Source organism: Neomonachus schauinslandi, chromosome 4 (genome assembly GCF_002201575.2).
Source record: "Neomonachus schauinslandi chromosome 4, ASM220157v2, whole genome shotgun sequence".
Classification (NCBI taxonomy): domain Eukaryota; kingdom Metazoa; phylum Chordata; class Mammalia; order Carnivora; family Phocidae; genus Neomonachus; species Neomonachus schauinslandi.
Window position 1 is genome coordinate 78772290 of NC_058406.1, and position 18130 is coordinate 78790419.

At 40.4% G+C, this 18130-nt stretch overlaps 1 protein-coding gene across 2 annotated transcripts; it reads left to right on the forward strand.

Annotated features, from left to right (window-relative positions):
- Positions 1-2750: 2750 nt before the first annotated feature.
- RWDD3 (RWD domain containing 3) lies at positions 2751-13007 on the forward strand. 2 transcript variants are annotated; one of them, XM_021690139.1, is made up of 4 exons: positions 2751-2860; positions 10038-10525; positions 12300-12415; positions 12514-13007. In XM_021690139.1, exons 1-4 carry the CDS (start codon positions 2776-2778, stop codon positions 12626-12628), a joined length of 804 nt encoding a protein of 267 aa, XP_021545814.1. In that variant the 5' UTR covers positions 2751-2775; the 3' UTR covers positions 12629-13007. The 2 variants fall into 2 exon arrangements, with proteins under 2 accessions (XP_021545814.1, XP_021545815.1); XM_021690140.2 differs by lacking the exon at positions 12514-13007 and having other exon boundaries at positions 10038-10478; positions 12300-12382.
- Positions 13008-18130: the final 5123 nt, after the last annotated feature.

The window sequence follows — 18130 nt, forward strand, 5'->3', positions numbered from 1 at the left end:
AAACTCTTTAGGAGAACCAGTAGCACAGCTTATTGAAGTTCAGGTTCATTTCACAAGTTGGCATTCAGTGCCTCTTTTGTTCTTTACTTAGTGGTTTTCTCTCTCTTTTTTTAATTCCAGTTAGTTAACATACAGTGTTATATTAGTTTCAGGTATACAATACTCTTAGTAGTTCTTAAAAAGTATTTTTACTTTTCTTATAGTCTTAACATGATCATTTTCCTTATCATGTCCCACTACTTCAGTATTCTTAGCTTTTTAGACATGATACTAACATTTAACCAACCTCTGCTAATACTCTTAAAATTGTGTATTCTTACTTCTATGCCCAAGTGGGGTTTGACTTACATTTTCAGATACAGTGTGAGTATTTAGGTCTACATACTACCCAGTGATAAAGTGAGTAGAAGTATTTTCTCAGAAAAGCTAAAAGAACTGTTTCCTGAGCTAGTGGTTTTAACTGGAGGTCAGAGATTTAAAACTTCTCCTCCTTATGGTCTTGGTAAAACAACTGTTTAGAAAAGTTGCATGTATAAATAATATTCTAGCAAATCACACACTGTTTGAGGAAGAATTGGAGAGGGAGAGGCAGAGAGACCGTGCTCTAACTAGACATTCATCTACATGTCTAGACGTTCATTCCACATTGAAATATTTAGACTTTTCAGTAGCCTGTGAATACAAGAAAATTTCTTACATTAAGGTAGGGTTTAGATATTTGACACGTAGCTGATATTTTCATAGTGCGAGAAATATCAAGCTGACATTATGCTTTCTCTGTGATGATTTCTTCCAAATGTCAGAGAGTAGAAACTCATTCGAGGGATTTCAGGGCCTTAGGATAGTGTCAATTTAAAAGACATTCACATTGACTCCTTTTTTATTTAAACATGCTAAATGGAGGATGAAAAGCAGGTTAAGAAATCAACGGAGAAAGGAAGAGCAAAGAAGAAACCTATTGACAAGAAAATTTTAAATAGATCGATGGACTCTTACATCAATTTCATGAAACCCTAGCTGACAGCAAGCTTTGTGATTGCCTCCTAATATTTCTGACAACTGGAGTCTTGCTGTTCATATTATTTCACTCATATCAGTTATGTTGAATTTGGGAAATTAAAAATAAGATATGAACTATTTGATTTTTTGTAGACTATCTTAAATAAGTAAGTCAAATAACCAATATTTGTATTTTAATACTGACATTGGACTTCAAACTAAAATCAAATAACTTAAGTGATATTTTAAATTAAAAATTTATTCTTTTGTTCACCAAACTCCTTAGAAGCTAATTATGAACCTACTGAACTGCTCTTTTGGAAATAACTCAAAGAAATTTTAAAAATTATTATTAAACAAATTGGCCACATTAGAGATAATTATGAGTTTAAATAAACCTTTGTCTTTCCCAATTATGTGCACAGCAGTGCTCTTAATTACTTGGGGTCACTGAAATCCCATGGCATCCTGCGAAAAGCATTTCTCCTGCAGTCTATCTGGTTAGATTTCCTTTCTTTTTTTGGAAGCCAGCATCTTTTTCTTTTTAAAATCTCTTTTTAGCAACAGTGGGAATGATGTTGAGCATGGTAACATGGATTCAGAATCTTAAAATCAGCCCCGTTTGTTGTGACTTCTGTAGGTCAATGACAGGAGTCACTGTGTAGCCATCTAAGTTCTCTGATTTATCTTACAAACTTATTTCTGATACAAAGAAAAAATTGTGGAACCTCAGTGAGCTAGACCAGCCACTTCTTGGGGCTGCAAAATTTTAAATTGTTACTTAGAAAAACAAAAGGACAAGCTAAACACGCTGACTGATAGAACTATCACAGAGGATCACTGTACTCTTGTTCACTAAATCAAAGCTGGAACAGAATGGATTGATAATTCTGTTACCCGATTGGTATTGCTCAAATTCTTCAATTGAAGTGCTGGATTCAAGGACGATCATTCCATTATTAGGCTTTAAGAGCCACACTGTTTTGTATTGCATCGAATATCACAAAATGAGTAATATTGAAAAGCTAGAGTTTGCTACGTTTACACACTTGATGTACCCCCCCCAAGGCCAGGGAGTCTGGGCTGCCCCCTGTGAAGACAGGAGACAAATGGGGAAGGTTAAGACGTTGCTTCCAGTAGCCTGGCGCATAGCTCCCCACAAGGTCCAGAGCCACCCCAGTAACATCCTTAGAATGGCAGGACCTGCAGGTCCTAGGCTTTTGCCGGGTTAAGAGAAAGAGGTCTCAGGAATCCGGCCCTGGTCCAGAGTCCCAGCGCCAGTCACAGCTCAGCATCTGGGCTTGTTACTGCCCTGGGCCTTTTCCGGGTGTCTCACACTGCCAGAGTCACTAACAGCTTCATCGGGACAGAGTATCTCCTGCTAACTGCAAGGTCCCCAACACCTAGTTCAGTTCTGAGCCGGACCAGGGCACACCTCCTCACTGGTCACTTTCCTGCTTGTTTTTGTCTTCCTAAACGTCAAGTTCCTTTCGCCCAGTCTGTCCACCCCGGCAGTCCAGGGCCAAGTCTGGGCGGGAATGGTGAGTGTTCAAAGCCTGGGCTAAAGTTAGGGGATTTCGGGCGTCCCGAGTCTGCAAGCAGGAGCTTCTGGGCGGACTCCTAGGCCCCCGTCCCCGCCCGGGGCGGCGCGCGAGGGAGACGCGGGGCGCCCCCCAGTGGCCGCCCGGCCGCGCCGCTCCGGGCCGGTAGGGGCGGTGGCGGTGGCGGCGGCGGCGGCGGCGGAAGGGGAGGTGCGGCGGCGGCAGCGGGGCGGCCATGGCGGAGCCCGCCCGGGAGGAGCTCTCGGCCCTGGCAGCGATTTTCTGCGGGCCCGACGAGTGGGAAGTGCTGAGTCGCTCAGGTGACTACCCCCGCGAGGGAGGGGCCGGGCGTCCTTCCTTCCCACCACCGGCACTGCGCTCCCTGCCCCGGGGCCCACCCTCGCGGACCCGGCTAGTTGAGGATGGAACGACACGCACCGGGACTGGAGATGTGTGGGAGCAGGCGGGAGAGTGAGGCGACCCCCTCCAACGTGAACAGTGTGGCGGCGCTCCGCAGGGGACGGAGACCGCAGGGGACGGAGACCGCAGCGCCCAGGCCGGTGCGGCTCGCCGGACGGCCCCCGCCTTCCGCGCCCCTCCGGCCCGCGCCCGCCCCGCTGCCACGGGCCAGGCGCCGGGCCCTGCGCGCCCGCAGCCCTGGTCCCGGAACGCACTCCACCCGGCTTCCCGGGCCGCCAGTGTTGACTTCCAGTCTCACCTTGAAAAGAGGCCTGTCCTGACACCCCCCGTTTAAACCCAACTGCCCCAAATTGCATTTTGCCCGTTGTAAGCTCTGTGCATTATTCCTTCAGGGCGCTCAACCACAGTTTTAACTCTCTGGGCATTGAGTGTGCCAAGTTGCAGGTGGGCGGGGACCCTGTCTGTTACGTAACCACAAAACTCCGTGCACCTAGGACAGTGCCAGGCATATGGTAGTTAGTAAATGTTTGTTGAATGAATCTTTGAATTGGCCCAGTGCTCTATCCGAACCTTTTCTCAGTGAGGTTTCCTAGTTGATAGTTCTTCTTTTGCGTTTTTCTAGTCCGCTGAAAGGTGGCTGTCAACTAGAGGCTCTTGGGGACGCGTTGATCTAACTCACGTGTACTGATTCCCTGTAAACACTGACAGGGTTTCAAAGACACCGCCCATGTCCTCTGGGAACTTAGTCTAGAAAGGTTCTTTTGGCTATTTTTTGATAATAGTTATCAAAACTTATTCTGTCCCTGTCTGTGACTTCTATTAAGTAAAAACCAGAACTGCACTTCCAATTTTCACTTAGCTTTTAAATACATTATGTAAATTTTTTGGCATGGGATTTAGCCTTCTGTTATGTTTCAGCAACTATTAAAATTGCCTTTCTGACCATAAATTGGTTGACCTTTAAGAAAGTAGTCTAAAAATATTCTGGGTGTTGTGAGAAAACCATCTAGGACTAAGATGAGTTTCATGGTATCATTTGGTTGCTTATTCACACAGGAAGCCAGAGATCGGCCTTTTCATGTATTCTTCCTTGCATCACCTGTGGTCATGTGACCACTGTTCTGAACCTGGCACTGTGAACCAATTCGGGTAATGGAGCTGCTTCCTTTTCAGTGCCTAGCCTGTCTTGCATCTTATATAGAAGCTGTCGTTGACAATCCATATGAAATAATTTATTTTTAGTGTTTTCTTGTCACCCCCCCTTCTGATTGGATAGCATTCATAATTCTTCATCATCTTACTCACTGTCTCCATGTCTCTACTGATAATTACTTCTGCCTGAGGCAGGCTGTTTAGGAGATCGTCAGTTTTTCTAAATTCTTTCATAATGGCTCAGTTGAAATATCCTGGAAAAATGAACATATGATTTCCCATCACGCCTTAAAAAGGATGGAGTGGTAGTGAGCCGGGTCATGAGTACATAGCTGTGCATAAGATACTGCTGATGGGTCAGAGAAAACGTAAAAAAGTAAGCATAGAAAGAAAGAGAGCAGTTTCTTAATAGCGAGAACACTGTGAACCCTTTATCTGCTGTTAAATTGAGCATGACTTTCAAGCCATGCCTCCTAATTAATTTAATTCAGCATTCTGGCATCAATAAGTAATTGAATTATAAAAGAATTCAGTGTAACAACTTAGGACATTTTGTTGCTGAAAGGTTCATTGGAGAATAGAACAATTCAGTGATTGAAATAGCGATGTTTGATGTTCACAACTGGGAATTAAGGGTAAGGTAAGGCCTTCTTTAATAGACCACAGTAAACATACAGCGGGCTGCTGCCTGTCGTTCTCACAGTCACTGTCAGCCTGGGTTGGAGGATACAAGATTGATACCAGAACATTCTTAACACCATCAGTTCCATTCTGGCCTCCCTGCAAATAATGCTGCTTCTTGTTGCCCCTGGAATCAGGAGAACATTGTGGGACATTGTGGGTGGGATTGCACTTCTGGTATGAGGTTGCCCAGGAAGGGTTAGGCTGCCAACCCAAGGGTCAACCATAAGAGTGAAGAGCCTGACTAATTGGAATCAGTTAGGTTGGGCTAATTTGTGCTGGGAATTTCAGGGGACTTAAGCACATGGCCTCGTTACAGTGGTTATAGTAAGCTCATAGTAAGAAGCATCAGGTATAACTATCTCTTACGGGTGCAAATGATGTAAACCCCCACACTGCTGTCTACTATGGAGTGCTGTGGGTAGACCAAATCAGAAATATTCTACCCCTCCCTGTACAGTGCAGTCAGGCCAGGTGCCAGGTTTAATGGGGTCACCTTCCATGTACCTCATACTTCAAATGCATCTTACTTGGTGAGGGGTACTCTTAGCTTTGTTTTATAGAGAAGTTAACGGATGCTCAGGCTGGTTAAGTAACTACCAGACACCAGAGTGTATGGACGCTAAGATAGAGATGGGGTTGCTGCATGAGGAAAAGAATTCTTAGCAAGGATAACACTTGTGAAAGAACAATAATGAGCACCCAGAGAAAGGAGATGTGTCTCACCCAACTTACGTTCTGAGTAATTTTGAAGGGGAGTGTGTGGGCATTCATATGTGTGCACACCTATCAGATAGATGAAATTGATATTGTTATAAATCCTTATTTTCCTGATGAGATAGTTAAGGGTCACAGATTATATTGCTGTCGTCAGTGCTCATTCTATGTGGAGTCGTATTTCTGGAAATTATCTTGTGGATCAAAAAGTTGTAAAATGGGAGGTATATAAGACTCAATATCATATGTTTGCACAGTAGCTTCAGCGTGAATTTTTGTCTTCTGCTAACACTCGTGTTCAGATTGGATTGGGCCCTCTTGCAAAATGAATCATCACTGTTACCCACTGACCCCTCTAAATCTGCTCAGCTGTTTCCTGCTGATTGTCAGTACTGTGCTCACCTCTGTAAAACCAATTCAGCCTTGAACTTGACTTCTAAAGGATGGGATTGCCACTTTTACCTTCACTTATTTTTAGTTTTCCTTTTGCTTTTTTTCTCTAACCACATTTTAAACACATATAAAAATCCAGCCGTAGCATAAAAACAAGCACGAGTGGATGCATACTTGTGGCGAGCTGCCCGGGAGGAAGAGGAAAGAAAGCCCCATGCAATGAAGTACAAGAGGGGATTGGGTGCTGCTTCTTGGTTTTCTGAACAAAGGCTTACTTTGAGGATATCTAAAAATTGAAAAAAGAAAAAAGCAAGTGAAAGGAAAGTCAGTTGTATATGGCTTCTTAATGGGCTCTAAATAAATCTTGAAGAACTCATTCTATTAAATTGTTTACATTTTCCAATGTCTTCTGTTATTGGACAGCATTCATTAAGTTCCTATTGTGTGACTATGAAATAGGGGAAATCCTTAAAAATAACACTGCTGTGGAATTTGGGGTTCAGTTCAGTTTCTCTAGTTTGAAACTTTGTTGTTTGGTATGTTTTAGGTGTATAATTTCTTTCATGTACTTATAGGGAAGAACAAGGTCTGAAACCTATTTTAGTTAGTGTTTTATTTATGAAATTGATACACTTATTATAAGGCAGGGTGACTTAAAAAAAAAAAACAACTAGGGAATTTTTATGTGAATTTCAACCAGGGGCAAGGCCTACATCTTTTGGTAGGATCTTTGGATTAAAATAGTCTTGGAACTTAGGAAAATTTTAGTTTTCTAGGGCAAGCATAAGTTTTCTGGGGCATAGATGTTTATTGACGATGAATTTGTGAGTTAAACTTAATAATGAGTTTTTTGAGGTCAGGGAGGGGCAAAGATTAGCATGAGATTTAGAGCAGATTATTTTTCTGTTAATCACCCTTTCTAAGCTGTTAATAGTCTTAAAGCAGATAGAGGCAACTTTGTTTTTTTGTGTATCTCTCTTTTTTTTAATGAAAAAATCAGATTGACGGTACATGTGGTTATATGAAAAATTCTGACGTGAGAGAGAGCCAGTTTAATTGCATGTACAAACTAAAGCAGATGTGAAAGCATGGTAATATACATACTTCTGGAGTTTTAGGGAGAAAATGAGTTTTTAAAAGAATGTATAATTTTATTACCACATTAAATATCAGCAGAGTGGGGTTGTTGTTGGGCTTTTCATTTTCCTATAGAGATAACATCATTTTGTGTAATTTTAGTTTGCAGCCCCAGTATGTGTGTGTCTGTGTGTGGGGGGGGAATGGGCAGGGAGTCACTGTCTCTGAGAAGACCAATTAGGAAGAATGTTAATCCTTCCCAATTCTTGAAAAAATCAAAGCAACTTTTCTTCTAAACATATAACTAATAATTTTACAATTTTCTAAGGCAAAAGTAAAGATTTCTCCCATTGCTTTTTTTTTTTTTTTTTTTGAGAGAGAGAGAACGTGAGGTGGAGAGAGGGAGAGAGAGAGTCCCAGGCAGGCTCCACACCCAGCATGGAGCCCAACACAGGGCTTGATCCCACCCCCCTGAGATCATGACCTGAGTTGAAATCAAGAGCTGAACGCCCAACCAACTGAGCCACCCAGGTGTCCCTCTCCCTTGTTTTCTATTTGCTGACTAGGACCAGAAAATCACTAAGAGAGAAAAATATAAATTCGTCAGGATTTGAAAGGCCAGCTCAATAGCATTTTCATACTTTCTCCCTGGACTGCCTGTTTCTGTCAGTTGGTTACCTGCACTGGGGAAGGAATAGGTGGGTACTTATATGGCAGAGATTGGAGAACACTGTGGGTTTCAGAGTTTTGATCAGAAAGGGATTCTTGCTTGAAGGGAAAAGCTTGCCTTGTGGACACAAGTACTATATTAGTTTCCTGTGGCTACTATAACAAATTTCCAAAAATGTGGTGGCTGAAAATAACACACATTCTTTCTCTTGTAGTGCTGGAGGTCAGAAGTCTGAAATCAGCTTCACCAGGCTGAAAGCCTGTGGTCCCTCTGGAGGCTCTAGGGGCAGAATCCACTTCTTTGCCTTTTCCAGCTTCTAGAGCTGAATTCTTGCACCCCTTCACTCATGGTCCTCTATCTTCAAAGCCAATAGCATGGCATCTGACTTCACTGATTACATTGCCTTTTGTGGTACAGTTTCCCTCTGCCTTGCTCTTATAAGGACACTTGTGATTACGTTTAGGGCCCATCTCAGGATCCTTAACCTAATCACATCTGCAAAGGCACTTTTGCCATGTTCTGGGGATTAGCACATACACATTTTGGGGCCATTTTTTAGCCTATCACAGGTAGCAAGGACTTCTGTACCTGTGAGCCCCATGGTTACAAGCTAGTGCTCAGACTGTTTAACTGTAAAATTTAAAAGTTTCTTATAACTTGTAAAATTATTTCTTGGTTGTTGTCTAAAAAGAAACCTCTGAGATATTCCAGTGGTGAAGAAAATAGTTCATTAGGTTCAACCATAATAGTTCTGGTATGAAAGTACCACGAAATAAGTTCAAAGTACCATGGGAACCATAAGACAGATTTTAGAGATGTGATGTTCGTTGAATGATGAATAATATGAATATATGAAGTTCTTCAGAAGTTATGCCTCCCCTATGAAGGAGAAAGTGGGCTCCCTAAAGGATTTCTGGAGAGTTTATTCAGTCTATTGGTCATATGTTGTCTGTAGGTATTTATGGTGCCCATTTCACATAGTGAAGTGTACTGATCTAACTGACATATAGGGACCCTATTTAATAATAAAATATTAAAAAAATAAGGAACTGGGTGGAAGAAAGAAGGTTTTGAGAAACATGATGGGTTGTAGAGGAATGTACTAAGTTAGGTCTGGAAAATTTTTCTTTATACAGTACCCATTTTACTCATGTAAACACATTTTAGTTGTATCATTTTAATGTCTTCATAGTGGTTGCTATCTGTGTTTCAGGGTGGTGTCTTAAAATAGTAGTACTTTGCATCTGATACCAAAGAGTCTATTAAAACAACAACAACAAAAACCTTTTTGTAGCATGTGTTTGGTCCCGTGTGAATCAACATCTGTAACAAGAGCTTTTATATAAATGGAATCAGATGGCTAGACAGCCATATTAATGTTCTGTTTGGTTCTTTCAAGGGGGACACAGTCAGGTTCCAGTTGTTGAGGCTATTGAGCAGCAATCCAGGTATGAAAATGAGGAAGGTTTGCCTGCCTCTCTCGTGAAGGAGGATGGAACAAGGGCATGTGGTGAAAGAAGTCGGGGTAGAGAGAGGCAAGTTAGCTTCAAAGAGATTCGTCTGCACCCAGTTCTGTTCTACTCTGCTCTTCTGATCTGTGTGCTTCTGCCCCCTGCAGAATGAATCAGCCTGACGTTTTATCAACTTTTTGAAAAGTGGGGTGAAGCGGTGTGGAACACATCAGAGGGGTGAAGTCGAGCAAATCTGAAAGGGAGCAGTGTTTCATCTCCTAGCCTGTGTGTGCTTCCCTCCTCCTCCTCGTGGAGCCAGAGAGGGCTGAATTGATGTCCGTCCCATTTTAGTTCATCCTGCTACCTTCATGTTACACTGATACTAATACATTTGAAGTCAGAAAAGAGCGGGGCCAGGCAGTTACTGTCTCATGCACAGTCATCAGTTTCTCGGGCCCTGCAGCCACACAGCATTCCAGTGTTTGCTTTGACTTGGTTTTGCAACACGATGACCTTCCTTGGACGCGCTGTGTAACTTTTAAATTAATCACTGATTTTATAGATATGCAACACTCTTTCTCTGAATGTTCATGTGAGTTTATTTTGAGTTTCCAGAATTAGAACTAAGTGAGGGTAGAAAAAAATTGTGTGATGAGAAGCCGTTCTGGTAAACCTGAATAAAAATGGGGCAATGGCGAATGTAAATGCCACAGAAGCCCTGGGTGCTGGGATACAGGATTCCATGAGTATATGGGTATGGTTGAAGGAGATAATCTGTAAATCAGGGCTCTCTTGGGATTATATGTCTCCTTTGTAAAGTAACTCCAGTTTTCTCATGAAACATAAATTGACATCGGAAACGAAAATTTTAACTTCTTAGTGTGCCATTCAAATCGAATTATGTATAGCTAATCATTATTTTTGGATGCTTTCCAGAGACAGATGGGACTGTGTTCAGAATTCTCACAAAAGCTGAAGGACTTACGGGTGCGGATGTACCTTTGGAATTGGTGTTCCATTTGCCACTCAATTACCCTTCGTGTCTACCTGGTATCTCGGTTCACTCCGAACACCTGACGCGGGCCCAGTCCGTGACTGTGAAAGAGAAGTTACTTAAGCAAGCAGAGAACCTTTTGTCGGAACCTATGGTTCACGAGCTGGTTCTCTGGATTCAGCAGAATCTCAGGCACGTCCTCAACCAACCAGACACTGGAAGTGGCAGTGCAAAGTATACTTTTGCAACAGGCACGATTGTGGATGATGGACTGTGGCTAACTCTTGTGCATTTAGATCACATGAGAGCAAAGACCAAATATGTCAAAACTGTTGAGAAGTGGGCTTCCGATTTAAAGCTGACAGGAAGACTGATGTTCCTGGGTAAAATAATACTGATTTTACTACAAGGAGACAGAAGCAATATCAAGGTGCCAAAAAGTTTAATGTTGAATATGAATTTGGCTATTTTCTGCTAAAATGGTGTGTCTGTAAGTGTGTTTTGTGACAATGGGACAGATTAATCATTAAGATGTTAATGGATCTCCATTTTTTAAAGAATGTCTCTATTTCCTAATTACAACTACAAACTTGGCAAAGCTTGAAGAATAAGTAAATTATATCTTGAAAATTATTCCACATAATGAAAGGGATAGGTCATTAAAAAAAAATCTCTGTGGTGTGTGAATGTTTCTCTAATTAGCTTTGCGCCTCAACTTTGTAAATGTGCACTAAAAGTTTGTGCATATTTGTATCTCATCCCTCAGGCACAGCAGGGTGTCTGTGGGTAGTGTGTAAAAGTTTTAACTTTTTGGCAGTTAAAAACACATCCTGACACTTTAATTTGGCTTCTGTAACACCTGGAAAGCGGAGCTGGTCCCTCGTAACCAGGATTTAGTGTTAGTGGAAGTAGTATCTTCCTTAGGCTGTCAGCTTGTCACCTCCTACCTAACTTTTGCTTTCCACCTGACTTGTCTCAGCGGCTGCTTTCAAAATCATCATCTTCTTCAGGTTCTCCAAGTTCGCATGCTCAACTCATCTAACCTGTTTTTTGTGGGACCAGACGAGGAAAGCTGCTTACTAATATTTTAAATCTTGAAAGCGCTACAAATCACTTAATAGGTTTATGCTTTCAAATGGGTTGGGTCAAGAATACTTACAATTGAATTTATTCAAAACAGACTTAGCTTGCACAACCTATAATCTGAAAGATTTGTAGAATAACTACCTAGCTTTTTCAGGATGAGCGCTTATCACAATACTTATTTGGCATTTGGTTCACCAGATTAGTGCTGGCGTTGTAGCATATAGATACCACAAATAATTAAAGTTTAATTTAAATCTTGGTTTGAGGTCTGACCAAAGAACCAGATATTGCAAGGTGATCTATAGTATATCTATAAAATTTGACATTTTGGGTAAACTCCTGGCTGACAAAATGAATACAAATTAATTTCCTTGTTCATATTTCCCTAAAAGGCTCAGATTTTTCTTTAAGCCAGCTCAGGAATGTTAGGCTAAGTGCAGCTGTTTTGCAAATGTTGTTACTCAGGTTGGATCCATCAATTAATTAACAAGTACTTATTCGTATGACTAGAACTTTGCTAATGTGCAAAATTAATACTTTTTATTTAAAGAGTTTTTTCCTTTTTATGAGCTTTCCCTAAAGTGCCATTTAATGTAAACATCTCTGTTAAATTTTTTAAGATTATATATCAGGATTGAGAATTTCAGGTACATATTTATAGATGCCATCCAATTTGGAATGGTCAGTGCTGTGTGCCTGTTAAGTTCTTCCAGACACAAAAGAGTCATAATACTGCCACTAGCTGGTACTATTAATTGTGCCATAGCAATGTGTTGCCCTGCTGACCTCTGAGCACTTTGCATGTATTAACTCATTTAATCATCACAGCTTCCCGTAAGGTAGGTGCCGTTCTGAGTACCATTTTGTGGAGTAGGTTCCTGAGGCACAGAGGGCTTAGCCTGGAATCAGATCTAGTTGGCCTCGAAGTCCAGATTTAAACCTTCTACCAACACATTCTGCTGCCTGGTATAGGAAGACACTGTAGCCCTCTTACTGCTGGATTCAGAAAGAGAGTACTCTAGGCAGGAAAATAAGCCTGCAGGTTCTTGGCTCCTTTAAAACTAGGACTTGGAGATTCAGAGTAAGATATGTATTTAATGTACTGATTTATCATTTAGGAATACCTGATTCTTCAGAAAACCTCCAAAGTAGATGTGGACTCAAGTGGAAAGAAATGCAAAGAGAAAATGATTAGTGTACTGTTTGAAACAAAAGTACAGACAGAACACAAAAGGTATAATTTACTACTATTGCAGATGGAAAAGTAACTGAATCGATAATTATACTCTGACAAATCTAGGCATATTCATGAGTTTCTCTTGTATAATGCAGGTTTCTGGCATTTGAAGTCAAAGAGTATTCATCGTTGGATGAGCTACAAAAGGAATTTGAAACTGCAGGACTTAAGAAGCTTTTCTCTGAATTTGTGCTCGGGCTGGTAAAATGAAATGAAAGACAGGAATCTCTTAGTAAGACAGCAGTGGTGTTTTGTTTTGTTTTGTGTTTTACAGTGGGTTTGGGGAATGGCTAATTGAAATCCTCATAAGAAAACAATTTTAAAGTTTCTCTGAAGCAAAATGATAGACACCATTCTAACTTCAGGAAAAAAAAGCCCATTTTGTTTATGGACTATTAAACAGTAAAAACACCCATGTATTCTAATTTTTGCCAGTAAAGGCTAGGTTCAATAGATGGAATGTTATTGAAAGATAAATATAAAATGATGATGGTAAATGAGCCCTGTGATTATATAGAGGATTTGTTTGGAACTGTGCAATTTTCTGGCCAATTTTCTTGTAATTAAATGAATTTTTTTTTTTTAAAGATTTGTTTTCATGTTTACTTTTTTTCATGTTTACATTTTTAGCATTTGATCACGATTTTCCCCCATTCAGCTTATTATGTCTGATGTTTTAAGTTGAATGTTAAGAAAAATATAACACTGATTTCTTTGTGAAAGTGCATAAACTGTTAGTTTAAATACAAACCAAAGAAGTTCTATAGAATGTGATTTTTGATCACTTTCTTTGGGGTCCTAGATAGCCTGGTACTTGTTAGTTGTAGGATTAGAGAGTCAATTTAAATTAAAATTCTTATTATTTTTTGCGGGGGCAGATGGAGAGGGAGAGAGAGAATCTTAAGCAGGCTCCATGCTCAGCATAAGAGCCCAACGTGGGGCTTGATTTCACAACCCTAAGATCATGACCTGAGCCAAAATCAAGAGTCAGATACTTAACCAACTGAGCCACCCAGGTGTGCCTTAAAATAATTTTTGGGAAAACTTACCTTCTGGTTTTACAAGGGGAGAAATGGTTCACATAAAATGAACTTGACTTGTTGGATGGAGGAAATGATATAGAGATACTATTTTTTATTTCTTAGGAAATCTGTTAAAGTGTGATAATCTTAAAATATATTTATTATGACCCAAGGAGAGAAAAAGCCATAAAATGAAAGCTTGTATTACAATCTGTAACAAAAGTGTAAGGAAGCATTTATGTTTGAGAAAGGATATTTGTGTTCATAAAGCCAACTGTGCTTCCAAAATAAGGGGCCAAGTGATGGAGGAAAGGCCATGCAAATCCCTCTCCTTGCAATCTGTGAAGTACAGTGGTATCATTATAAAATCATAACTGATGGGAGACATAAGTGAGGAAACGTTGCAGCATGTGGGTAGTGTTTCTTGACAGTGCTTCTCTGGGACCATGGTGGTTCAATCTGATTGTCTCACTTTCAGGCACCCTTATAATTAAATTATACCTACCTATTGATCATCTTATGGGGTTCCAATGAGAGGATTTTTGGTTCCTTTTACCTCACTCCAGGGTGTTTATGATTTTTTCTTGGAGAACTGGTAAATGTAGTTAGGTTGTTCTATGGGAACAGCATATGGCAAGGAGAAGCTAGGCTACTGGTATGCTAAACTGAAAATAGGCTTCAAAATTTGGGGCTGGTCATTATTACTGCTTCATTTGATTTACTAAGCAAGGAGATTAAAAGTTATTACCATCGAGGCTGTCACAGTAGAAGTAGTAGGGGGCTGGTCTGAATTTTATCACAACAGAACTGCTAGTCCTTTATTTTACCTTGAATCTTCTCTGCTCAGGTGTTTTCCATACCATGCTTTGTGGTTCTCCTCCAAACTTTTGTCTTCGGATTTGACTCTCTACCCCTAGAGAAGAACTTGAATCAGGCAAAACTGAATGTTGGTAGTGACTTTCTCCAAATTAATTAAATTTCTATTTGCTAAAATTCTGTTTAAAAAGTATTGGTTATGATTACTTTCTTGGATGTTTACATCTGAGTCTTTCACAAATATACACATCAGAATGCAAAACTAACCTTGGCAGTGTTAGAGACTTATATAAATTTAATTTGACCATCTCTGAATAAAAGAAAATTTAAAATTATATGCAAAAAGTCTTTAAGAGTCTTTTTGGTATTTTATTAACTTTAGAAGAAGAGAATTGTTTCCATTGATATTTTTGCCTCAAACTCTGATGCTTTCTTTTCAGCCTGAGGTACTTATGAAAAGATAATTAGGACTTCTGGAAGAAAGAAGAGGTGAGGCCAAGGGCTGGGACCCCTGAAGGACTACACTGTAAGAGTAAGACTGAAGTGTAAATAAACTAATTGTCCTAGTACTATAGCTAAACTTTGAGGATTCTGTTAGGTCCAGAAAGTCTTAAACTTTGAATTTGGATGAAAGTAGTCCATGATTCTAATGCCCCCATATCCTCCAAATCTTTGGAGGAAGATAACATTATCCTAGGTGTCAATTTTATCTATGAGTAATTTTAAAATTCAATATCCCGCAAATAATCAGAGATAATTGGACTCATGAAGAGACAAGATACTATCAGGGAGAAACAACAGAAATAATAGACAATAGAAATAGACCCACAGGGACTCTACATGCTGAAAATATTAGACATAGATCATGGAACAGTTATGCTTAGTATGTTCTAGTAGACAAAAGCCAAACTTGGAATTGGTATTAGAAACTGTAAAAGGTGATATGCTATATTTGTATTTGAAAAACAACAAAACAAAAAACAAAACAAACAAATTCTAGAACTGAAAAATATAAAAATTAAAGGACTGGTTAATGAGTTAAAGCCCAATTAGGAAATTAGAAACCAGCTTAGGTATTTCATACTGAATTTAAAACAGGAATTGGTTAGAAAGCTGGAAGAGCAAAAAGGAAAAGGAACGGGCTGGATGACAGAAAAGAAAAAGAGGGGAGGGTGATGCTGTCAGAGTTCAGAAATTGCCAAGAGTGTGTACCTGCTGTTGTAATTGGTCCCAGATCTGCTCACATGGTGCTGCCTGGACCAGAGCTAAAGCTGCTGATAGGTACTATCTTTTGTCTGTTGGAATTGCCACTTGGTACCACTACAGCAAATGCCAACAACTATCACAGTGCTGGTACCTGTGCTGCTTTCAGATCTTCCAGCAGTTCCTCCTATTGACCAAACCCAACAGGAATTCACCTGGCAAAGAAGTCTGGGAAATGTAGTTGGAATATCCCAACCCAGAAGAACCACAGAATATAGGAGGATGAGAGAGAGAGAGAGAGAGAGGGAGTGTGTGTGTGTGTGTGTGTGTGTGTGAAGTGAGAGGTGAGAGACCCGAGTACCTATAGCAAGTAACCAGCACAATCTTCCCTTTTAGCTATTAAGCATTCCCACATACTCCCTACCCATATTTAAATTTCTGGACAATTATTATGCTTCCATCCATGCAGATTTAACTATTTTTTGTACAAATGAAGAGATTTTCACCTTTTCCCCCAAAGGGGGAGAACTAAAGTCCCATCAGTTACTATTATACTCACTGGTGTTAATTCTGGTTCAATTACAATTCCACAATTCCCCCTGGATATTCTGTAAACCCAAAGATGAAACTGTAAAGTTCACCACCACCACCATCTCTTATATAACTTGAGGGAAGGAAAGGGAAGAACTTGAGGGAAGAGGGAAGGAAAAATAGTTAATATATACAAAGATATACAGAACAAGCAATGAAACAAATTTTCATGAGTACTTTGGTACTTATTTCTACAACTGGTCAGGAAACTACAGCTGATATTTATAACTTCTTCCTCTACTCCATTCTTTGCTTTTGGTCAGTACTTTCACTGGTCAAGGCTCTCTACCTAGTATGGTGGCCAAAACTTCATTTTGGAAGGATCTAACTCCTCAGTAGTTGAGTTGCTTATTAACTGTGACTATTGAACAAGAAATATTAAGAGGCAACTCAACAGAGAATTCCCTGGGCTCCTGACATAGTTCTTGTTGACCTCATTGTGTATCAGTAACCCAATTTTGCTGTGATAATCAGGATCAATCACCCCAGCCATTATGGGAACCTCTTTCTTTGCTTGTTGGTTTAGTATCATAAGGTGCCTAATATATTCAAGTGTCAATCTCAACTTCTAATTCATTTGAACCATTTTGTGTGCCCTGGTAGAAACATTCTTTCCATGGGAACTAACTGCCAAACCAGCATAGCCCAAGTTTACAGAGATGGGAATAAAAAATTCTGTGAGTGGATTATTAAATATAATATGGACAGAAATCCATCCTATTGTTATTCCTTGATTTCTGGACCCTTGTATTCTGGCAGTGGGACAAATACATCTTATACTGATCACTGATTCAAAGTATTTTTTTGATCTTGTATGATAGCACCTCAACCTTTCAGAGTTTTGTCTCCCAGCTGGCCAAATAACAGTCTTTTGTAGGTCATTATATTACTTTATAAAGCTAGTCAACTTCTGGGTGATTTGGTACATGGAAAGACCTATGAATTTCATAGTCATGAGCCCATTGCTACATTTCTTTTATTGTGAAATAATATTTCATTTAGAAGTTATATTTTGGGGGCACCTGGGTGGCTCAGTCGTTAAGCATCTGCCTTTGGCTCAGGTCATGATCCCAGGGTCCTGGGATCAAGCCCCGCATCGGGCTCCCTGCTCAGCCGGGAGGCTGCTTCTCCCTCTCCCACTCCCCCTGCTTGTGTTCCCTCTCTAGCTGTCTCTCTCTCTGTGTCAAATAAATAAAATCTTCAAAAAAAAAAGTTATATTGTGCTCTCACAATGTCTATAATATTGTGGTTGGTAGTATTATAGGAATTCATATCCAAAATAAGTATTTTATGAAGACAAATTGCTGGCCCTTCCACTAGAGAAGAGATCCAATGTGATTAGCCACTAGGCAGCTGGTATCTCCCAGGAAGTGAGGCCCTACTGGTGGCTCAGCATTGATCTCTGTTCATAGCAGGTTAGGCTCTTGGCAGTGATAACAGCAAGGTCAATATTGGTGAGAGAAATTTTATGTTGCTGAGCCCATGTATAACTTCCATCCCTGCTGCCATATTTGCTTTGTAGAAAAGCCCACTGAGCAAGCACTGGGATGCTAGGGAAAGAGAGTGACTGATGTCTACAGAATGAGTCAACCTGTCCATTTGATCAATGAAGGCTTTCTCCACAGTGGTTGCCCTTTGATAAACATCACATGGGACACAAATATCCTCATACTTTGTGCTCATCCCGAGGGGTCCATTCACATATCTCTGCCCCAGATCTCCTTGTCATTAGTCTTCTGATCTCATTCTTTCAAAGTGACTGATTCCCTGGCCAATCCATTAGTCACTGCCCATGAAATACTGTAGATCTACACCATGGACATTTCTTTACCTAGACAAAGTAGACAGAAGTACTGCTCCAAGTTCTGCCCACTGAGAAGATTTCACTTTCACCTTTCAGAGACACTGTAGACTGGAATGGTAATTGCTGAAGCATATTGTGAAGAACCATCCATATCCCATGCCTGAGTTCTTTCTTCCTCAGTTAACAAGTTATGGGTACTCCCCATGACACCAAGAAGAAGCTGTGCAATAGTTGCTATAGGCATCTGAGCCACTTGATCATGTAGCTTGCCTGAGC